The 24,294-nt window shown below is 41.8% G+C and overlaps 1 protein-coding gene across 1 annotated transcript; it reads right to left on the bottom strand.

Moving 5' to 3' along the window:
• Window positions 1-923: 923 nt before the first annotated feature.
• On the bottom strand, window positions 924-18,423 carry Slfn11 (schlafen family member 11). Its single transcript, XM_052197011.1, has 5 exons — window positions 18,165-18,423; window positions 10,882-11,948; window positions 7,088-7,240; window positions 4,873-5,596; window positions 924-4,703 (listed from the first exon to the last, which is right to left on the bottom strand). Exons 2-5 carry the CDS (start codon window positions 11,939-11,941, stop codon window positions 3,905-3,907), a joined length of 2,736 nt encoding a protein of 911 aa, XP_052052971.1. The 5' UTR covers window positions 11,942-11,948; window positions 18,165-18,423; the 3' UTR covers window positions 924-3,904.
• Between the last annotated feature and the right edge of the window lie 5,871 nt (window positions 18,424-24,294).

Genomic DNA, 24,294 nt, shown 5'->3' with positions numbered 1-24,294 from the left:
TAGAATGAATTGGGTAGTGTTCCTTCTGTTTCTGTTTTGTGGAATAGTTTAAAGGTCTTCTTTGAAAGGTCTGATAGAATTCTGCACTAAACCCATCTGGTCCTGGGCTTTTTTTGGTTGGGAGATTTTTAATGACTGTTTCTATTTCTATAGGTGTTATGGGACTTATAGATGGTTTAACTGATCCTGATTTACCGTTGATATTTGGTATCTGTCTAGGAAATTGTTCATTTCATCTAAAATTTCCAGTTTTGTTGAATATAGGCTTCTTGTTGTTCTAGAGCTCTCAGGTGTGCTTTTAAGCTGCTAGAGTATGCCCTCTCCAGTTTCTTTTTGGAGGCACTCAGAGCTATGAGTTTTCCTCTTAGAGCTGAAAGTTTCCTGCTTTCATTGTGTTCCATAAGTTTGGGTATATTGTATCTTCATTTTCATTAAATTATAAGAAGTCTTTATTTTCTTTATTTCTTCTTTGACCAAGTTATCATTGAGTAGAGCATTGTTCAGCTTCCATGTTTATGTGGGCTTTCTGTTGTTTTTGTTGCTATTGAAGACTAGCCTTAATCCATAGTGATCTAATAGGATGCATGGGATTATTTCAATCTTCTTATATCTGTTGAGGTCTGTTTTGTGACTGATTATATGGTCAGTTTTGGAGAAGGTACCATGAGGTGCTCAGAAGAAGGTATATTCTTTTGACTTAGGATGTAATGTTCTATTGATATCTGCTAAATCCATTTGGTCCATAACTTGTTAGTTTCACTGTGTCTCTGGTTAGTTTTTGTTTCCATGATGTTCATCTGTCCATTGATGAGAGTAGGGTGTTGTTCATCTGTCCATTGATGAGAGTAGGGTGTTTCCCACTATTTATTGTATGAGGTGTGATGTGAGCTTTGAGTGTTAGTAAAGTTTATTTTTGTTGTTGTTTTCTATTTATTTATTTATTATATCTAAATACACTGTAGTTGTCTTCAGACTCATCAGAAGAGGGTGTCAGATTTCATTACAGATGGTTGTGAGCCACTATGTGATTGCTGGGACTTGAACTCAGGGCCTTTGGAAGAGTAGTCAGTGCTCTTAACTGTTGAGCCAGCCATCTCTCCAGCCCAGTAAAGTTTCTTTTATGAATGTGGGTGCCCTTGGATTTGGAGCATAGACGTTCAGAATTAAGAGTTCTTCTTGGTAGATTTTTCCTTTGATGAGTATGAAGTATCCTTTGTTATGCTTTTTGATAAGTGTAGGTTAAAAGTAGATTTTATTCGATATTAGAATGGCTACTCCAGCTTGTTTCTTCGAACTATTTGCTTGCAAACTTGTTTTCTAGCCCTTTACTCTGAGGTAGTGACTGTCTTTGTCAATGAGGTGGGTTTCTTGTTTGCAGCAAAGTGTTGGGTCCTGTTTATATATCTAGTCTGTTAGTCTATGTCTTTTAATTGGGGAACTGAGTCCATTGATGTTAAGAGATATTTTTTAAAAAGTGATTGTTACTTCCTCATATTTTTGTTGTTAAAGGTGGACTTATGTTTGTGTGACTATCTTCTTTTGGGTTTGTTGAATCCAAAGCACTATCTTTATGCTTTTTCTAGGGTGTAGTTTCCCTCCTTGTGTTGGTATTTTCTACTTATTATCCTTTTTAGAGCTAGGTTTGTGGAAAGATATTGTATAAATTGGTTTTGTCATAGAATATCTTGTTTTCTCCGTCTAGGGTAAGTGAGAGTTTTGCTGCATGTAGTAGCCTGGGCTGGCATTTGTGCTTTCTTAGGGTCTGTACGACATCTGCCCAGGATCTTCTAGCTTTCATAGTTTCTGGTGGGAAGTCTGGTGTAATTCTGATAGGTCTGCCTTTATATGTTACTTGACCTTTTTCTTTCTTTCTTTCTTTCTTTCTTTCTTTCTTTCTTTCTTTCTTTCTTTCTTTCTTTCTTTCTTTCTTTCTTTCTTTCTTTCTTTCTTTTTTATTTTTTGGCTTTTTGAGACAGGGTTTCTCTGGATAGTCCTGGCTGTCCTGGAACTTACTCTGTAGACCAGGCTGGCCTCAAACCCAGAAATCCGCCTGCCTCTGCCTCCCAAGTGCTGGGATTAAAGGCATACGCCATCACTGCCTGGCTTGACCTTTTTTTCTTACTGCTTTTAATATTCTGTCTTTGTTTAGTGCATTTGGTGGTTTGATTATTATGTGATGGGAGGAATTTCTTTTCTGGTCCAATCTATTTGGAGTCCTGTAGACCTCTTGTATGTTTATATGCACTCTTTCTTTAGGTTAGGACAGTTTTCTTCTATAATTTTGTTGAAGATATTTACTGGCACTATAAGTTGGGAATCTTCACTCTCTTCTATACCTGTTATCCTTAGGTTTGTTCTTCTCATTGTGTCCTGGATTTCCCAGATATTTTGAGTTAGGAGCTTTTTGCATTTTCTTTGACTGTTGTGCCAATGTTTTCTATGGTATCTTCTGCACCTGAGATTCTCTCTTCTATCTCTTCTATTCTGTTGGTGATGCTTGCATCTATAACTCCTGATCTCTTTCCTAGGTTTGCTATCTCCAGGGTTGTCTCCCTTTGGGATTTCTTATTGTTTCTATTTTCATTTTTAGATCCTGGATGGTTTTGTTCAATTCCTTCACCTGCTTGGTTGTGTTTTCCTGCAATTCTTTAAGGCATTTTTGTGTTTCCTCTTTAAGGGTTTCTACCCATTTACCTGTATTCTCCTATATTTCTCTCTCTCTCTCTCTCTCTCTCTCTCTCCCTCTCCCCCTCTCTCTCTCTCTCTCCAGGGTTTCTCTGTGTAGCCCTGGCTATCCTGGAACTCACTCTGTAGACCAGGCTGGCCTCAAACTCAGAAATCCGCCTGCCTCTGCCTCCCAAGTGTTGGGATTAAAAGGCATTCACTACCACCGCCCAGCCACTCCTGTATTTCTTTAAGGGAGTTATTTATGTCCTTTTTTTTTTTTTGCTTTATTTATTTATTTATTTATTTATTTATTTATTTGCTTTATTTATTATTATATGTAAGTACAATGTAGCTGTCTTGAGACACACCAGAAGAGGGCGTTGGATCTCATTATGGATGGTTGTGAGCCACCATGTGGTTGCTGGGATTTGAACTCAGGACCTTCAGAAGAGCAGTAAGTGCTCTTAACTGCTGAGCCATTTCTCCAGCCTTATTTATGTCCTTCTTAAAGTCCTCTATCATCATCATGAGATGTGATTTTTAAATCAGTCTTACTTTTCTGGTGTGTTGGAGTATCCAGGGCTCACTGTGGTGGGAGAACTGGGTTCTGATCATGTCAACTAGCCTTGGTTTCTGTTGCTTATGTTTTGGTCTTGCCTCTTGTCATCTGGTTTTCTCTGGTGTTAGCTTGTCTTGTTGTCTCTGACTGTGGTTTGTCCCTCCTGTGCTCATAGGATTGTCCGAAATCCTGGAATGCAAGCTCTCACCCAGCAGTATTTGGGTATGGAGTTCTGTGGCATTGGATCAGCTCTGGGCACAGACACCAGTACTACTTAATATTGTGTTTTTAGTCTTTTTCTTTATCCTTATAAAATATTTTCATAAATGCATTTACCAATTTAAAATGGAAGTCTTTTTTAAGATTTAGATATGGCTCACTGTATTGTGCTGTCTTTACATATGGTTTAAATCTTTATGGTCTCAACATTCCCATAGCATATGCCATGTGTACACTGCCTTGCCATTCTTCTCTCCAACTTTGTTTTCAGCCTCAGTTAGTTACAATATCCACTGGTAATATTTTTTCCTACATTTTCCTAAACTACAGAACAAGGTTTTAGCTTTACCTTTCTCCTTGTCCTGAAGGAACCCAACTAGATTTTTCGTTCTCATCATCAGCAATTGAACCTAGGAGCTCATATATCCCATTCAGTGTGCCACTGTTGGGCTATGCCCTTCAGTAGTATTCTGAAAGATATCTTTCAGGATACAGGATATACAGATGTTTCTTCGCTCTGGAGGCTAGGCAGAGCAATAGGTTGTGGGAAATGGGCTGCTCAATTGTATAGGGATTAATACCAAACACAATGCTTCTTTCCAGGCCCAAGAATCGACGGATGGTGTTAAACATGTTAGAACGACAGATGGAGGCATCATTCATCCGAGATGCTCTCCTCTTCCTTATTTCTCTCAGGAAGATATTCTCATACTCTTGCCTTTCCCTGTCTGTGCTGAAAAGCACTGCAATATCTTGGAGAGAATAGCCATTGCTCAAGAAAAAATCGCACTTATCTGCTACATAGCTCACCATCTTTTTCAATGAGCTTAGGTATGTAAGCTCATAGGTGCCTGATACACCATGGGACCAGTTAAATTCATGGAGCATGTTTAGGGACTGTTGAGGGATGCTGAATGGAGGGTCATCTCTGATTTTTTGCAACTCTTGGTGTATGAACTCAGCTATTTTATCTGCATTGCGTACCACTTGTGTGAGCTCTTCCTTTGGATACTGACATAAGAAATCTGGGAGGCCACTCTCCTGCAAGTGACTGGTCTGAAAATAGTCCAGAAAGATCCAGAGAATTCCAGGACAATTTTTCATTCTCTGAGTGATTTCTTTTGCCTTCTCATACCAGTTCCCATCCTCAGTGCGGAAATTCTGGGCTTCATCGACAATGATGTGTTGGATCCTCTCTGTCCTAAATTTATAATTCATGAAGGTTTTCAGGGTCACTGCCTGGCAGATATTTTTTGCCCTGTAACAGTGAAAAAGACATTAGGTATTTCTCTGACTATGTCATATTCCCAGCAACATAGAACTGCTGTCTCAGATTGTTTTACTGACTAAGTCTCAAGAATCAGGCTAACATAACAGAAAAGTTCAACCTGGATTGAAAACACACAGACAAAGATCCAAACACTTACTGGATGAAGTCCCTCAATGGCTGATTTTCACAGATGTAGAGAATTCTATCTGTTTCACAGGAGAACGTGTTTCTGATCTTTTCCATGATTTTCATGGCTATGACTGTCTTCCCTGAGCCTGGCAAGCCATGCACAAACAGCTCTCTGGTTTTGCGGAGATTTTTTAAGAGTATCTCATACTGTTGGGCTGTGAGAAGATTCAAAACTTCACAGCCAAGCTGGTCACTCAAGAAAGATCTGAAGTTGAGCAAGACAATCACAAGGGCTTGCAGCAAGTCCTGCATTTCCTGGATGTTTGCAAGGTTATAGGAACTCGGGTAATCAATAGGAGAGACTGAGCCCCCACTGGTCTCAATATTGTTCTGTGAACTCAGGCAGAGAACCCTGGTCATGACACACACTCTCCCAGTGTAGCCACCAGTGTTCACCAGCTTCTGCTTCAGAGCAAAGGCAGTGCGGGTGCAGTAGTCCTGACCCTGCTCATCCTGCTCCCCAAGGATAGTGTAGAGTGTCGGGGGGCTATTCTCTGCAATCAGCAGAGCATCACAGATGACTCCCTGCTTCTCTTCCAGGTTCAGGTCCACAGCCCAGCTTCTAGAGAGGATCAGCAAACCACAGGAGAAAGAGCATATTTGCTGGTTTACCAGATGTTCTAGTCTCTCATGCTGGGAACACAGCTCCCTCCAGAGGGATTCAGGCGTATGCTTTAAACAGTATGCTGACACTGGAAGTGAAAAGAATAGACAAGATTTCAAATAAATATTTGTATTGTTTCAAACCACTCACATATTGTGTTTAAAATATAACAAACTCAATGGTATTTTGGGGTGATTTTTGTCTCACACTTTTTGTCTGGGGATATAATATACATATAATTACCTTATAGGTCCTTTTGTTTCTGACTTTGTGTTCTTATGGGATATGTGTGTGTGTGTGTGTGTGTGTGAGTGAGAGAGAGAGAGAGAGAGAGAGAGAGAGAGTATGTGTATTTGCTATGTATGTTTTTCTTTTTCATTTTCTTAGGTTCCCCCCTTGTTTGTTCTATTCTGGTTTGTTTGCTTTAGATATCTGTTTGTTTTCTAATGAGAGACAGGATAGAAGGGTGTGGATTTGAGTGTGGAGTAGGAGGTGGATGGATCTGGGTGGAGTTGGGGGAGGGGAAATCATGATTAGAATATATCGTATGAAAGACCTCTATATCAATAGATTAAATTTATAAAAAAATTAAAAATAAAAGGGAGTATTAAGGCTTATGTGTAATACAAGAGACAAATAGGAGAAATTCCATTGGTATATATCCCCATTCAGTCATAACCCTCCAAGCTGATGAAAAGATGTTGCCCTTCCATTATCTTAGAGAGATCTGTGCCAACTGAAATGGAATTTATGGAGCCTAAAGAAAATTTTAAAAAGTAGTCATTCTTGCATCATTCCTTTTTGGAAAGTTTAAAAACAATTTGGTAAGCTAATAAGAAGGAGCTCAGGTAAATTAATTTTGAAAGCAAAGCTAAGGTCCTTCTAATATATCAATTACCAGGGTATTGATAAATGTTTATACCATATACAGGATGTCTCTGCATCAGATGCGATTAACAGATCTCAAGTAGGTTCAAAGTGTGAAGTTAAAGCAGCTATTTCCTATCTTCAGAAACCTGATTCTTTCCTAAGTAGGAAATTTTAGATAAAACCTAGCCAAAGTCTAACATTATCCATGGTCTGGAATGATTACTGTGTACCAAGGTTAGACCCTGGTGGCTCTGTCTCACTACCTTCTTTCAAGACAAATTACTAATTGCTCCTTGCTGCTCTCTTACCTGCCATATGAATGCTTATGTTTTTCCCTTCATCCTTAAGAGCTGACTGAAGGGCCAATTCTACCATTGTGTTTCCCATGCAAGGATTTGCCACAACTCTACTGGTCAGTGAGTTCCGGACACAGAATCAGAACTCTTTAAGAGGCTGCTTCAAGAGCATATGCTTGAGTCCCACCCCTGGGAATGATAGGTTTTAAATTCCTGGTGGGGCCTCTGCCTCCGCATACCCAACTATCAGATTTTGCTAGCCCTATGCTAGAAGGGGACCTGCACCTCATTCCCAAGAGGTTTGTAGCACTGCTGCTTCATAAACTTGGTTTAGCAGAAGCCAATCTCACTGATTTCTTTTTAACTGAAGTTATTAAATGGTCTCTTTCTCTTAATGGAAAAACTGTTCTTACCTGGAAATAAACGCTGTTGTAGGTCGACTTTATGTTCCAATCCTTTCTTAGAATACACTGGTCTGCAGCGTGGAGGGCTATTGGATAGACTTAGCTGACATTCAAAATTGTTACATAGGTCATTGAGGGAAGATTGCTCATCGGAAGCTGTCTCTGTGTGACACAGTAAGCGAAAAGAGTCAGAGTAACAACACACAGGCTCTATTCTGGGGATGGGGGTGTGGTAGCCCTTGATTTGCTGATGCAAACCTTCTGCTGTTAAATGTTCTGTTTCTTGGAAGCCTCACCAATGAGACTTCACTGTGTGGATACAGACAGTTAGTTGGCTTCTGCGTCTTCCAGTAGAGGTTCCCTTTGTCCCTCCCCATGCTCCTGTCTGTGACAATGGGTACCCAGGCAACAGGCTACTGTGCTGTGCCCTCCTGCAGCAAGCACAGGGCTTCCTCCCCCTCCCTGGCAGCTCTAGAGAATCAATCTGGTGTTGGAATATCACTGCCCATAAATAACGAAATCACCTGGAGGAGTCACAAATGCTAGCTCGAGAAAACAAATGCCAGCCTCCCTAGGCTCTGCCTCTGCGAAGCCAAGGCTAGCACTCTCCCTGATAAACAACCAAACTCTTCCCAGGTGCCACTGATGCCTGTCCTTGGGACCTTAGGGAAAGAAATAACACCCTATGGTGTTTAGGCAGTCCCACTTTTGAATCATAGAAGGGAGGTGATCAGAGGTCACAGTCATAAAACTGGTTCCCGATAGTGCCGTAAAAGATAAGCCTTAAGATCGGGAGAATCCCCCTCTCAGGTGCACAGTTCCACCTCAACAAATGATATTGTTTTAGAATTAGTATTTAAAGAATTTCTAACTATGCTGTATATAAACATAAAGCCTTCTGGACTTAAGGTTGCACTCCTGCCTGCGCAGCCAGAAGGTCATTTCAAATTGAGACTCTCATGCAACTTGCAACAGGCTCTGCACTTCCTGAGTTCTCCCGGGTTTCCTGCCGGACTCGGATATAACAGGAGGTAGGTTGGAAGGACATCAGAAACCACAAAGAAGGAAAGCTGAAAGTTCATCCAGAAGGTAATAATGTAAGCAGCCCTGATGAAGAGACCACAAGTCCTACCAGTGCGACAAAGGCACAATCATCAATAGCCTCCAATTCAGTTGGAGGTTCTGGGGAAGCAGGGACCACCATGGGTAAGTGGTGGAGAGGAGGGCCATTTTGTCAATTCACTGGCTGCCAAGTTGATAGAGAACCACTGGTTGGTACTGAGGTGGTTGGTACCCTGGGATCCTGACAGTAAGCATCTCAGATCGGGGATCCCCCTGTCAGTTTGCTACAGTTGCAGGGTAGGAGACAGCTATGGAAGGTAAGCACACCAAATAGCTCAGGCAGCAGGAGACTGGACACAGAAAGTGAAGGTTGGGAATGGAGACATGGCTCAGAGGTGAAGAGCACCGGCTGGTCTTGGAGAGGACCAGGGTTCGGCTCCCAGCACCCACAGGGTGGTTCACAATCATTCATAGCTCCATTCCTGAGGATCCAATGTCATCTTTTGATGTCTTCAGACTCCACAAATACACGGTGCAAATACATACATGCAAGGAAATGTTCACACATTTAAAAAAATTAAAGAAAGTGAAGGTGTCGTGGGTGGCAGCCTGCCCTGGGTAGTATAAAGCTGAGCCTACAACCTGAAGTAACTGAGGGTCTGGTGGGCATGAGCTCGCTCATAGAAGCACTGGCCCAGCCAGCAGTGAATAAATATATGTGCACTGTAAGTCAGTGCACTGAATTCCATAAAACACTACTGGGAACTAAGGGACAGAGGGGTCAAGATATAATAATGGTGGGTGACAATGTCATCAGCAGGTAAACCATCCTTTACAACTACCACTAGTGATCAAGGAAATGGAGAGTCCCTATATCAAAGCTTTCCTTTACCTCCACTCCAAGTCTTCTCTCTGTCCCTCCTGATTCCCAGCTCAGCTCCTTCTAGCTTCGAAGTCTGAACAAAATGATTCCTCCACTGCTTTTGATCCCTCCCCGCTTTGCTGGATTCTGCACAGCTCCTTCTCTTCCTCCAGCTCCGTTGTCTCCCCTTCTCCCTCTCTTCCAACTGGCCATTCTCCTCAGACCACCCTGGCTCCCTGGTGGTTCTCCCAAACTGATGGGCACTGGATCTTCTTCTAGCTGAAGTGCCTCTTCCTCCAAGAGGAGTGGTGCTTCTGTGTCAATCAACTGGGTGTCATAAAAAACAAAATCCAACAACTTCAAACAGATCTCCAAAAATGTAATGTATAATTTGATGATTCCAGCTCCTGGGCCTTTTGAGAACCTTTGAGAATACAGAGTTTGATACTGCCCTTCCTGACCCCTGCTTCTCGTTTTCCTGTTTTTACTACTTCTGTTTTTACTACTACTTTCCTGTTTTATCAACTTCTTCTCTATGATTCTACAACAACAAATTAAAAAAAACTTTAATCAAACAATCAGTTGTTTTTAAAACAAAATCCCAAAATTTTGATTTACCAAATAGCCAGACACTGTGGTAAAAGAAAACCTTCTAGCCCAGAGAGACAGAGAAAGCCCCCAGCTGGCCTTCATACTCCACCCACATCCCAGAAGAAAAAAAGCTCCTTTTCCATACTGTCTTAAATACTCTTCAATTCAAAGACCCTCCTTTCTCTTTTCTCGGGTTTTCTTATGTTCGTTCCCTGTGAAGTGGTTACTTGCTCCAGGGTCTCCTGAGTCTCTCTGTGTGTCCAGCCGAACACAAAGAATGGAATCTTGCTCTGGAGACAATTCCAGGTGAATTCCTCCTCTGCTTTCTGCAATGCTAGTGGGTTTTTTTCTTCTCCAATCCCATTGGGGTTTTCTTCCAACCATGCTGAGTACTGAAGGGCCTAGCTTGAAGGGCTCAGCTTAACTTTACAAACTGCATTTTGCTTTCAGACTCGATTTTATGATTAAGTCACCTTCTGAATCAAATCATCAACTGGAAAAAGAACCAACTTGTTCCAGGAGGCATGCCACCCTGATAACAATCACAACTCCCCAGGCAAATAGCCTCTCCATTCCTAGCAACAACCAATCATTTCTTAAGGGGAAATTACTTAACGACTAAAGCAGATTGATTAAGCTAGCAACCATTGTTCATACCAAGCTGAAATCAATCATTACTAGCCAATTGAACCTCCCAAATTCCTGATCCAGGTACTCCCACCCCTCACCCAGGTACTCCCATCCCTCACCCCACTCAGTGATTCAGCGCCAACAGCCGTGTCATCACTTAAAAGACATTTCCACCATCGCCATGATTATGATTTGCATGCTCAATTCCCCCTATAAAGCCAGTACCATCATGGCCTGCTCTCTCTCTTTTCCAACCCCACTAGAGGCAACTATTTGCATACCACCCCTAAGGCTTGCATGGTGTGGTTTTGTGGCATTCCTTGGCCTTCCTCTTTTCCCACAAAACCCTTTCAGTAGTAGGATACAAAAATAATATATGCCAGATGGTGGTGGCATAGGCCTTTAATCCCAGTACTTGGGAGGCAGAGGCAGGTGGATCTCTTTAAATCTGAGTCCATCCTGTCTACAGAGCAAATTTCAGGACAGCCAAGGGTATAAAGAGAAACAATGTCTTGAAACTAGCAAAACAAAAAAAATCAAAACACAGAAAAAGCCAACTTCAGTGGGTGTAATGAACTCAGATTTCCAGAGAGTGAAGGATACAGAGAAACTCAAAAGAGACAGAAAAGTCAGAAAAGGAAAAACTCTCGCCTCTTACCTGGGCCAACACCCACCATCATGTGTACCCATTCCTCGGTGTTCAGGCTGTAGACACCTTCTTCCTTGTCTACCATCCATGAAATGGGAGCTGCTGAGAACACCATACAGCAGAACGGCTCTACTTTGATCACACAGAGATAACCATACAAATTTCCCTCTTGAAACACATCTATGACTCTGGTCTCATACAACACCTTGTCTCTAGAAGAACAAAAATGGAAAACTGGCAGCTTGGATATTGCTTCATTTGCCACTCTTTTGAAAGAGTCAGGGTCAATGTTGTCTTTTGGGCATCCCAGGACGCTCTTACTCTCATCATCCACTCCAATGAAAAGATAGCCTCCATGGGTATTTGCAAATGCGGAGACGTACTCTGGAATTATGTTTTTTATATATTCTTGGGCATTTTTGGTAGAGAATTCTTTAAACTCTACAAATGTGGATTCAGAAAAGGGCAAGTGTTGGCCATATTCGAGTTTCTCACTTTGGAAAATTTCGAAAACTGAATCTGATTCAAGGCTGTTCTGACATGTGGCTCTGGGAATTTTAACAGGTGGAGCTGTGTCATCAGTCGGACTGTATTTGACACATGCCTTCTTGTCTTTCAGAAAGTTAAATGCATCTCTTGAATCCATGGCAACCTTAGAAGTTAAAGATCGACAGTATAGGGAAGAGGCCAGGCTGCAAATTCGAGGTTTATCAGAACCATCTTCAGGGCCACAGTTCCAAGATTTAACAAAAATGTAAAACTGGTCCTCTCTTTGCTTTGTCTCAAAGAAAACTTGCAAATTAGGGGACAGAATAAGCTCTCTCAAAGACTTTTCCAAATCCAGTCCCATCTCCACAGGACGCTCACTCTTGTTGGCCATTTGTATAGTGATCACTCCTCCTCCAGAGTTTAGCAGAGCACAAGCAGCCTCTGTAATCCTTGTCTTCTCCAGCCTTCTCTTCTTTGAGTCCATTTTATTTCGATCTTTTTCTCCAAGAGTCACTTCTCCTGCATAGATGATCAAGTCTGGGCAAGATTGTTTCACCACTAAGGAGGGATGTATCTTCATGGTGATCCTACAGTCAAACAATCCAAACATTTGTTTTACTTTTACTAAAAAACAAAACAAAACAAAACAATTCTTCCATGCATACAATTCACTCATCTACTTACAAAAAAATATTTAATATGAGCCAAATAAATTCTGTCAAAGCAATAAAATATCAAGTAAGATAAAAATAGTCCTTTCTTTTTTAGAAACTGTTTTGAGGGGGCAATGAAAATAGAACTTGTCATCAAATGTGATAAGAGCTATAGGAGGAAAACCATATTAATGAGGTGTCTGAACTAATTTGGCTATTAAACCTTGATTCAATAAAGTTCTCAGAAAGAGATAATGTCACCTGGTTACCAGAATTGTCACAGTGAAGCCATAAGCATCAAGGGACAAGACCAGGAGGAATCAGTAAATCATAGGGAGGGCCATGGAGTGAGATATCATAGCTTGGAACATATTTCTAATAAATTATGGGATAAAGGAAGAATATACTGGAAAGAGATGCCAAACAGGATGTAAAAACCTAGAGGTGGGAGAAAAGCAAGAAGAATATGGTGTCGGGTATGGAGGTCAAGGCCATCTTACAAGATTTGCCTATGAGTGTTGCATATTGAGAGTAGGAAGTCTTATTAAATGATTTAGTGAAATGCCAGGCAGTGGTGGCGCACACCTTTAATCTCAGTGCTTGGGAGACAGAGACAGGAGGATCTCTGAGTTCGAGGCCAGCCTGGTCTATAGAACAAGTTCCAGGACAGCCAGGGCTACCCAGAGAAACCCTGTCTGTGGGGTGGAGGTCCGGGTGGGGTACGGTGGGGGGTGTTTAGTAAAATGATAGAACTAGTGACTTTGAAAAGTCTCCATATGCTTTAACTCTATGAATTGTTGTAGTGAATTGGGAAATGAAAACCAGGTTCAGAAAAATCTACTAGATAGACCTACTTAAAAAAAAAAGAGAGAAAGAGAGGCACAGGAAATTGTACATAAAGAAAGAGAAGTTGAAGGCTCTCTTTAAGATGACAAGGTTCTCTTTAAGATGGGAGTGTTAGTCTTTCTGGCACCTGGCCCTTTCTGCTGGGGCATACTCTTGGCTGGTCTGCTCCAGTGGAGACTTCATCTCCTGGTCCATCCTAGAGAACCTGCTGCACTCAGAGCAGTTGTGAAGACATTATATCCAGATCCATCCTAAAGAACCCTCTGCTCTCAGAGCAGTTGACCCAACAGTCTGAAGGTCTCCCCAGTGATCTACTGCAGCCAGGGCAACAGATCAGCACCCTCTCTGCTGCAGTGAAGAGCCTCCATAGGAAGGCCCTATAGGTGATCTGCTACAGCCAGTGCCTTAGGACTACCAGGAGATCTGAAGCAACCCAGGGTCAAAAGAGGCAGACTCCAGACAATCACCCAGACCAACAAACACCAGGGATATCAAGATGGCAAAAGGCAAGCATAAGACCATAAGCAACAGAAGCCAATATACATGGGGTTCATCAGAACCCAGTTGTCCCACCACAGCAAGCACAGAATATAACAACATACCTGAAAATCAGGAAGCTGACCTAAAATACTATCTCATGAAGATAATGGAGTCCTTTAAGGAAGATATTAATAACTCACTGAAAGAAATACAGGAAAACACAGGTAAACAGGTGAAGAAATTGAATAAAGTGATCCAAGACCTAAAAGTAGAAGTAGAAACAATAAAGAAAACACAAATGGAGGCAAACCTGCAAGTAGAAAACTTAGGAAAGAGGTCAGGAATTACAGATGTAAGTATTGCCAAAAGAATACAAGAGATAGAAGGGAGAAACTCAGGTGTAGAAGATAACCGAAGAAGAGATGGATATAACAGTCAAAGAAATTACAAAATGCAAAAAGCTTCTGACCCAAAACATCCAGGAAATCCAGGACACATGAGAAGACCAAACCTAAGTATAATAGGTATAGAAGAGCATGAAGATTCCCAACTTAAAGGGCCAGTAATATCTCCATAAAATTATAGAAGAAAACTTCCCAAACTTAATGAAAGAGATACCCATGAACATACAAGAAGTCTACAGAACTCCAAATAGAGTGGACCAGAAAAGAAATTCACCCTGTCACATAATAATCAAAACACCAAATGCACTAAACAAAGAAAGAATGTTAAAAGCAGCAAGGGAAAATGGTCAAGTAACATATAAAGACAGACCTATCAGAAGTATACCAGAATTTTCACCAGAAACTATGAAAGCTAGAAGATCCTGGGCAGATATCATACAGACCTCAAGAGAACATAAATGCTAGCCCAAGCTACTATAGGCAGCAAAACTCTCACTTGCCATAGATGGGGAAAACAAGATATTCTATGACAAAACCAAGTTTACACAATATCTTTCTACCAACCCAGCTCTACAAAGGATAATAGATGGAAAATACCAAGAAAGGAAGGAAACTACACCCTAGAAAAAGCATGAAGATAATGTTTCAACAAACCCAAAAGAAGATAGTCAGACAAACATAATTCCACCTTTAACAACAAAAATAACGGGAAGTAACAATCACTTTTTTAAAAAAATATCTCTAACATCAATGGACTCAATTCCCCAATAAAAAGACATGGACTAACAGACTGGATACATAAACAGGATCCAATATTTTGCTGCATACAAGAAACCCACCTCAGAGACAAAGAGAGTCACTCTCTCAGATTGGAACTTACATAAAAGATTTCCAGATATTTTCTATAAACATGTAGAAGATCTTCACTCATCCTAGTACTTTTTTTTTTCTGATTAAGACTTTAAGATTATAGCAAATATTTCACTCTGTGTTGTAGATCTGCTTCTCTCACTTTGGAAATTCCTCTAGAAGTCTCTCAGAAGACATAGAAATAGCCCCACCAGACGGCATAACCAAACCACTTCCTGACATATTTAGTAAGGAATGTGTATCTTACTAAAAGGATAACTGTATATCTATGTTCAAGAAGTTCTATTCATAATAGCTAAGAAATCAAATCTTAGCTATTATGATAGCTAAGAATCACCTGAGCTATCAGTCAGCTGATGGAAGGATAAAAAAATGTGATTGATACATATATACTCAATAGGATATTACTCATCTGTAAAGAAAAGTGAAACCTTGAAATTTGCAGGTAAATTGGTGAAACTTAAAAAATAAAATAAAATAAAGTGAGTGAGACAACCCAGGCCCAGAAAAATGAACTATGGTACATGATGCTTTAGTTTTGTACGTTTAACTTGAAATACTTCAGAAAGCCTGAAAACTAGAGGCGAAAATGTGGTGTGCAGCTTAAGGAAGCAGGCTCAGTAGCTTATAGGTAAAGTGAAAGTGGAGAAGAGGAATATTGTAAGTACAGAAGTTCAAAGTGGGAGAGAGATCATGGGATAGAGCGGATGGGATGAGAGAATGGGAGGGAGTTTATAAAAATGAAAGGAGTAGGAGAAAACCATTTGGAAACCTACAGTCTGATCCCTTAATTAGGAAGCATAAAAAGGACTTTGAAGGTAGATAGCTTACAAAGCTAGATAATGCTGGTTCTAGAAGTAATGTTCACTAAACAAAACCTTCAGTGCCAGGTGTAGGATACTAAGCCAGCAGTCATTGATCAGAGAGATTTCAGAGGGTCTCAAGTCAATTCAGGCTCTTTTCATTACACTTTCCTACTCAACACAAGAATTTAATAAGTAATTACAAGATCCTATTGCTTGGATATCACTACTCAACACAAGAATTTAATAAGTAATTACAAGATCCTATTGCTTGGCTATCACTACTCAACACAAGAATTTAATTAGTAATTATAAGATCCTATTGCTTGGATTTCACATATTTTTAATGCAAGATAGAAAGAAATCAAGAAATCAAGAACTGAGCTTGAAGCTTCTTCCTTGCTAACTAGCTCTCATCACACTAGCACCCATTCCTGAATACTGCCATTCAGGTGGGAGAGAAAAGGCATCAACAGTCCTACCAAATGTGCACTCTGAGCTGCAATACAAGCCTATCAGTGAAGACGTGCTCTTTGTTTCAGTAATACACAAAGGCTATAGGAAATAACCACTCACTCCTTAGCTGCATTTGAGGCACACTCCATAACAAGAAATCTAGTCCTAATACTGTAAACTTCAAAAAGCAGGAGTGAGGAGGTCTTAGTCCTTAGGAGGGAACATAATGCTGCTCCCCTGATGAACTGAATACACTTCTTTTTCAATGTCTGTGTTTAGGTATAGACAGGGCTGGTGCACAGCTGGAAACTTTGTAACATTCATACTGTCTCTCCAGGCTCAGGGAATATTTCAAACAATGTGGGCAGGGTGGGAATGCAAAAGGTAGAAGACAAAGAGAAGCTCTTCAAAATGTTGTCTTCTGAGCATACCACAGCTATGGCAACCTTGCTTCTAGCACTGTTCTCACCTAAGCTGGCACCTAACAGTCAGCTACTAATGAGAAAGAGTTTCACAGGACCTTAACACTTACACTGATTTTTTTTTTTTTTTGCAATTAAATGATTCTGGAGATTAAGGGACAAATCATTCATTTTTGTAGCCACTGGTCTACTGTGCTCTAATTAATAGTTTCAAGCCCAAATCATAATAATGGTTTTAAATGCTGCAGAACACAAAACAAACAAAAATCATAGATATAGGAAAGAGATTTGCAAGACAAGAGGGAGATCTGCTGGGGTAGGAAGGAAATAGGAGAGGGGGTTGTGACGGGGAAAATAATCAGAATTTATCTGTATGATATTGTCAAACCTCCAGAGAACAAAAATTTATCAGATCCATTTTAGTGATAATTTATACTTCTTGTTTAGATTAAATGAATATTTTTATTACCTAAAAAAAAAAGAGATGGGAATGTTAACAATATTTACCACAATGAGAGAGAGCCAGGAGGGAAGTGAGAACTTAAAGGTGGAGAAGGCTGAGGGACTAAAACAACAGAATCCTGAGGGCAGGGTTTGGAAACGATGGTGGACCAGGAGCTGGGAGAAGGTGAAGAGGAGAAAGGCAAACAGCGAGCCTCATCCAGGTTAGCTTATGGTAGCAGGGAGAGTCTTCTAATGCAACCCGCTATCCCATGTGTGTGCCTGGAGGCCTTTCTCCTAGGATATCCCATATCCCATCAAGTTGACAATGAGTGCAATTGCACCAAGTCTTCATACATCCAACATATACAAATATATAAATGTGTAATATGTAATAATGACCTGAAAAGACAATCTTATAGCAAGGCATTAAATTATGATATATTTGCATAAAAAATTAAAGACAATGGGCCTGGAGAGACAGCTCAGTGGTGGATGAGTATTTTGCTTGTCACCTGCCTGATGCCTGGTCAGAAAAGGGAATCAGATCCCCCAGGACCAAAGTTATGAGAGACGCTCACTGCCGTGTGGGTGCTGGGAATTGAACCTGGGTCTTCTGCAGGAACAAGAAGTGTTCTTAACTGCTGAGCCATTTCTCCAGATCTATATAATTGAGTTCCTTTAGGGAGTAAAATGCTAAAAATGTCATATGACACAGAATAAAGCTGTACTCCAGGATGTCTCCCAATGGTAAATGACTGTAGGGACTTGTGGGACAACTGGTCTGTAGTAATGACACCATTCCGTGAGGACTACAGAAAGGTGATCTTGTTTCCCTCACACAACCATATAAACAGTTGGTGAAAGATTAGGCCTCTGACGATTGTGTGTCCAAAGTAAGAGTGGAACACACAAAACTCTGGATGGGCTGGGGCAGTACACTGGGCAAAACAAATCGGGACTGGCCATCTTGGAGCAGAAGCAGGATACAAAGGAAATAGGCTGCAGAATGTGTGATACTGAAATTACAGGATCTTTGGTTCTTTTCCAAAAGCTTCTAGGTTATAAACCCTGGGTTAGATAGTAACAATTATATTTCTGCCTCTTAGCTCCTTCTTTAGTTAAAGACAGTGCCTTAGAGGGAGGGGTGGCTTAGTTGCAATGTAATTTGAAAACTGCACCTTGGGACCTGAAGCTTTTACTCTAACTTACAGCTAAGAGTAACAGGTTCTACCAGTTCCCCTTGACAGCGGGAGCGAGTGCAAGCTAGTGAATGCGCGCGCTTGACAGAGACAGTCTCCCTCCCCCATCCCTTCGCTCCTCTGCGTCCCCCTTCTCCTGTGCTGGGCTGGTGAGGCTCTTACCCACCCGGATCATCCCCTTTCACCCTCACGCTCCCCCTCTCCCCCCAAGTCCCTCAGAACCTACTTTTATAGGAACTAGTCGCTGAGTCTGATAAAATATCCGGGCCTTCAGGCAGGAGAGATGGATGTCACCTTGGCTTCTGGGCTGCTCAGGCCACCTGGTCCCGGATCTGGCGGGCTAGACCTCGGTGAGGGTGGAGTGGAGCTGAGGGTCTCTAAGCCCCTCGCGAAGAATCCGAGCCCGGACGTCCAGATCCCAGCGCGCACTACAGACTGATGAGCTTGCACTGCTGTGGCACTGAATTCCCGCCTTTCCTTTTCATTGGCTGGCTCCCCACCCGCCCTCTCCTGGCCGCGGGGGGGGGGGGGGGGAGTAGGGAGTCTAGGAAATACCGGAAGCTTGAAACTCAGACTGTGCTTGATAATTTAAACTTTAATAATTCTGAACTTTAGTTATATTGGGCTTTTGGATTGTGCTTGGTGTTTTTAGTTTCGTTTGGTCTCTGCCTTCTCTTCTTCTTTCTTCCTCCTTCCTCTTTGTTCTTCCTATATCCTAGTGTACCTTCCTGGGCCGTCTGTCTGCATCTGTTTACCAACTAATCAATCTATTTATGGAATCTATTCCTACAAGTTACACAAGACAGGATAAAACGTTTTCAAAAGCTCTTCTCCAGGCCCTTCCCTCTGGTGCCAGCCTCCTGTCTGTCTCTGGCCCTCTCTAAGGTCGCATGGGGGGTGGGGGGGTGGGATGGGGTGTGGGGGTGGGATGGGGTGGGGGGTGGGGTGAGAGGTGGTGGGGTTCACTCTGTTTTCAATCTGTGCGAAAAGACTCTAAGGAGTTCTCTTGATCACCTTCCCCTGGTGGATTCTGAAAGCAGAATTTGGAAACAGACAAGAATGCAAGTCTCCCTTTCCCTCCAGAACTCAGCCTCCAGTCCAGATCCTTCGGGTGTGTGGCCGGGGGTGGGGGTGGGGGCTGGGGGGTGGGTGGGGTTGGGGGGTGGGGGGTGGGTGGGGTTGGGGGTGTTGCACCTGTGGATTGGTCACCTGCCTGTGAGGCCAAGAGGAGCAGCAGGAGCCCCAGAGGTCTCAGTGGCCCCAGAGGCCCCAGCATGTCTTTGGCTAGCAGTGGTCACAGCAAAGTTGCTCAATCCTTCTAGCTGTTGGATGCCTTGTATTGGGGGAAAAGGAAACTGCTTTGATTTTCTGGCCTGCTGCAGGCATGCTGCCAGGTTGAGCTCACTGTTGGTTTTGTTTGGTTTTTGTCTAGCTGCCCTTTTCCAGCTAAGCCCCCAGCCTTGGATGTGGGCAGGCCTCCTTGCTGCAGTGATTTACAGCCCTCTCAGCCAGAAGGTGTTCTCTGCTGTGGAAAGCCAGGGGAAGGAGCACAGACTCACACTGGTCTGTGGGAAGGAGAGTGAGAGGATCTCCTCCTGAGCTCAGAGTTGAGAACTCACCACTGTTAACCCCTGAAATTGCTGATCTTCATCTGTCCTGTGTGCCTACTGTGTGTGCACTTATTACACATGGTTAACACCTTTGTTAAATTCATCCGTTCTGGCTGAAGCATAACATAACATAACATAACATAACATAACATAACATAACATAACATAACATAAGCTGTGTGTATGTGTCTGATCCTCCTGCGCTTCATTTGTTAACCAGGAAGAGAATAATATGCCTATTTATGTCAATGACTCTTGAGATCTTGTGGGTGCCCCCACAGCTAATCTTCTTATTCCCCAAGCTAAGATGGTCATATGACAATTTGAGTATGTTCAGGCTTTGCATGATGATATACACCATTACATTCAAGGTTGTATGGATTACCCTCTTTCAGTGCTCCAGAAAACATGGACAAGATTTTTAGTCATTATTTTTTTAATTGGTCTTCTGAACTCTGTTCCATAGTAATATCTCTGAGAAGATTTTGTTGGTTTTGCTGGGAAGCGTTATAGCCTTAGTATTAATTTGCTACTCCGTGTGTGCTTTGAAGATGGTTTTGCGTAGCCTAAAATTAAAAACAAAAACCAGGGAATTTTAAGGAATCATGGAGTTTGCCAGGCCTACCTGACCGTGAGAGGCATGTGTCATGGGTTCTTCAGGTTGGAGTCCATGGATCCTGGGGCACAACATGCCTTCCTGTTTCTGACAGACTAAGGAACCCTCTCAGGCAGTGAAGCATTCAGGTCACTCTGTGTTTCTTTGGTGTATTCCTTTAGTAGTCAGTGAGGCATGGAAACTTGAGAGGACAATTGATCTTAAAGACCAATCTGTGTAGCTTATAAAGTTTGCAATCATCATTGTATCCTAGCAACAACTGTATTGATCCTGGCAATTGCCACTACATTGTTTCTAATAAAGCTATAAACAGCCTTTTATTAAATGATCTAGCTAGCATTGTTACAGCCTCAGTCTTACTTTGTCCCCTCTGATGGGCCTGGTTTAATTCCTTGGTCTGGTAAGCGGGGTGCTTACAGACAGCCCTCACAAGGCTCACACTCATTTGCAGAATGATGCACTATGGCTAAGCATTGGCTTGGAAATCATTAGTAAAAGCTGGGCTCTTGTTCACACTGGATATCAGGAAACGTTCCCAGGTCAGGGAGTCTCAGTGCTGCCTATCCCAGCCTCTGGGTGAGGAAACATCCAGAGAAACAGTTGTGGAGACCAGGAAGGCCAGACACAAGCCAATAAAGATGCAACTGACATAATCTGGGTTCAGACTGTGAACCCAGAGCTAGTCCAGCCCTCGGTGACTGGGAAGCCATCTTATCCACAGAGATTATCTCAGAATTTGATAGTTCTGAGCCTCAGGCATTTGTATAATTCTAGAGTCACAAGCCCATCATTTCATGCTATACAGCTTCAAGACATTGGTGTTCCAAAGGTGTACAGCATTCTCACTGCCGCCTCTGTAGTAGGGAGATCAATGCTGAAGAGTGAGGACAGGTGCTCTGCCTACATGGATTACAGCCTGTGGTTCCTTCTCCAGCTCCTAAACACCTCAGAGTCATCCCCAGCAAGAACCTTTGCCACCTGAGTGGATGTGATCTGAAGAGCTCTGAAGGATGAATCTGCCCAGCCCACGGAGTGCAAATATGGATGTGACCAGCAGAGGTCTCAGGTAGACAAAAAAAGGGAAACAACTCTGTTCACTGGGGAAAGCTGAGATCTGTCCAGTACAGAGGCAACCTCAGCACAAACCACAGGAAAAGCATGAGTTCATGAGCTTGTCAGACCCAACCCCCTCCACGATATAATAGCCTGAAGTCTGCAGCGTTCGAGGGTGCAGGATTCCCTACAGTGATTCCCATTTTAAAACTGTGTTTGAGGCCAGCCTGACATATGTAGCAAGTTCCAGGCTAACCAGAGCAACATAATGAGAACTTCTCTCAAAATAAAATAAAATAAAATAAAATAAAATAAAATAAAATAAAATAAAATAAAATAAAATAAAATTACACAGTTCATAGGATTTGGTTTTGTGTTTATTTTTTCTTATTTTATTCTTCTTTTATATTTACCTAAATTTATACGGAGACTCTCTGCACATACATAAAAATCGAACAATACATACCTAAATGACTTGTGACTCATTAAACAAATCAGAGACTGGGTCTGGAAAGATGGCTTAGTTGTTAAGAGCACTGGAAGCTCTTCTAAAGGACCCTGGTTCATTTCCCAGCTCACAACTGTCTGCCACTCTGAGATCTGACACCCTTACACAGACATATATGCAGACAGAATATCTATGTACATAAAAATAAATGAAAAAGTATTTTTTTTAAAAAGGAAATCAGAGAGAAAACTAAAAGTCCATAGAATCAAATGAAAATATGACATACCAGAACATGTGGGGTGTGACCACGGTCCATTTAGGGGAAGGTTTATAGCTGTGAATGCTCATATTAAAAGGCAAAGACATCAAATGAATAACCTCAAGATTCACCACAAGAAAAAGGAGAACATTCAAATTGGGAAGCAGTAGGAGGTAAAAGATAAGGAAGACCAAGGCAGCCATTTATGGAGTAGAGACTGAAAGAGCATTACCAAGAATGGACTGAGCAAGTCATTGCTTCTTGAAATAGATGGAAAACGTAAAGACCTCAGCCCCCCACAGAGAATGACAGGCAACTAAAGAGAGTTGCAAGGAGGAGAAATCTTTTGTCTTTCCCAGGGAAGAACACATCAACTAGCTACCCAACCCTAGTTACGTCAGCCCTGAAAACACACATATGAGTAATATTATACAGACCGAATAGGGACATTTAGGAATATATCTGTATACACACATGACCAAGCCGGCTCAGTCAGTCAAGAGGTTCTCCAGTACAGGAGCGAGGATTAAAAAGAAAAAAGGTGATTAGACAACATTGCAGCATGACCCCAGTCAATTCTGAGACTGAAGGCAGGCTTAATAATTTCCAATCCACTTTTATACCATTTTAATTACATGCATGTATTAAGCTCTATAGTATCACAATACGGGGCAAGCAAGACAGTAAACACAAAATAGTCAAGGCAATAAGCAAACTCCCATGACAGTTCTTTCCAATGCCTTGCCAGAATAACCAAAATTCCTTGTCCAAGCCCAAAACCTTGCCTGAAGCCTTCTTTCTTTCATTTCACTTTAAGATTAAAATTTTTGCCTTAACCTACTTCCCTACTATAGCCTAACATCAGATTCTTGCCTAAACTTCCCTATCACGTCCTAATGTCAGATCCCTGCCTGAAGCTTTGTACTTGGCCAATGTTAGGCTTCTGCCAGGTGGCATGGCATCCCAATAAGGCACTCTCTCTCCCTCTTCCCCCCTCTCTTTCTCTCTCTCTCTCTCCCCCCCCACACACACCCCCCACACACAATATATATATGTAATAACAATGAATGCAAAAAGAAGCCATGGATTTGAAAGGGAGCAAGAAGAAGTATATGTGAGTATGTGGAGGGAGGAAAGGTAGGGGGACATGTAATCATAATCTGTATAAACTGTAATTATAATCTCAAAAATGATGTAACTACATAACAACAATAAATCAGAATAGCCCTGTCACTAGACAATGTAATCAAAACACGGGGAAGGAAGAAAAAATAAAAAAATCAGAGATAAAAAGGGAGGTCAAATTCAGGCTTAGTGATGCAGGCCTTCCATCCCAGCATGCAGGAGGCAGAGGTAGGAGGATCTTTGTGAGTGTGAGGCCAGCCTGGTCTACAAGGCGAGAGAGTTCCAGGACAGCCAGGGTTACATGGTAAGAACCTCTTTCAAAAAAAAAAAAAAAGAAGAATGAAAGAAAGGGAATGAAGGAAGGAAGATTGAGCACAGAATCTAGTGAAATATATAGTAATGAGAATCTACTGAAAAATTATAGTCTATAAAACTAGGAAAGGTAAATTCCTAGACACGTGAGACCTGATAAAATTGAACCAAGAGTATTGAAACACCTTAAATACATCGACCATAAACAATAAAAGTGAAGTAGGTTAGCTGAATTACAGCGAAAATTCAAGTGTCAGCTTCAGAGTGTGTCAGCAGTTAAAGTAAGGGCATTAATTAGCAAAGAACAGGATCCTATAGCTTGGGATGGGGATGTGTGGGAAGACCCTGTTGAAGCTGAGAATTCTGAATCTTCAGATTTTCAAGGATTTGTCCCACCTGAGGAAGTAGTGCCCTCAGCCCCACCCCTGAAATAATACCTTCCCCATATGAGGAAATTAATCCCTCAGAGTCTGATAAACCAGAAGTGACTTTTGCTGAAGAAAATGCCAGACAAGACAATACTGATGTTTCTCAAGGCCCACCAATACTTTCCTCTAGGCCTATAGCCAGACCCAAGGCAAAACAGGCCGCTAGAGGAGAGGTAGAAAGTGTAGTCCATGAGGAAATTCACTAAGGAACTTAATGAGTTTGCTAATTCATTCAAGCAGAAGTCTGGAGAATATGTGTGGGAATGGATTTTAAGGGTGTGGGATAAGGGAGGAAGGAACATAAAACTAGAGCAGGCTGAGATTATCGACATGGTCCCTCTGAATGGAGATTCTAGATTTAATATGGAAGCTCTCACAGTTCAAAAAGTTGGCAGAAGTTTGTTTGAATGGTTGGCTGAAGTGTTCATCAAAAGATGGCCGACTGAACAGGAGTTGGAGATGCCTGATATCCCTTGGCTTAGTGTTGAAAAAGGGATTTTAAGGC

Source organism: Apodemus sylvaticus, chromosome 10 (assembly GCF_947179515.1).
Source record: "Apodemus sylvaticus chromosome 10, mApoSyl1.1, whole genome shotgun sequence".
Lineage (NCBI taxonomy): Eukaryota > Metazoa > Chordata > Mammalia > Rodentia > Muridae > Apodemus > Apodemus sylvaticus.
The sequence above is the reverse complement of the archived record's forward strand: the minus strand, read 5'-3'. Positions and strand labels throughout refer to the sequence as shown.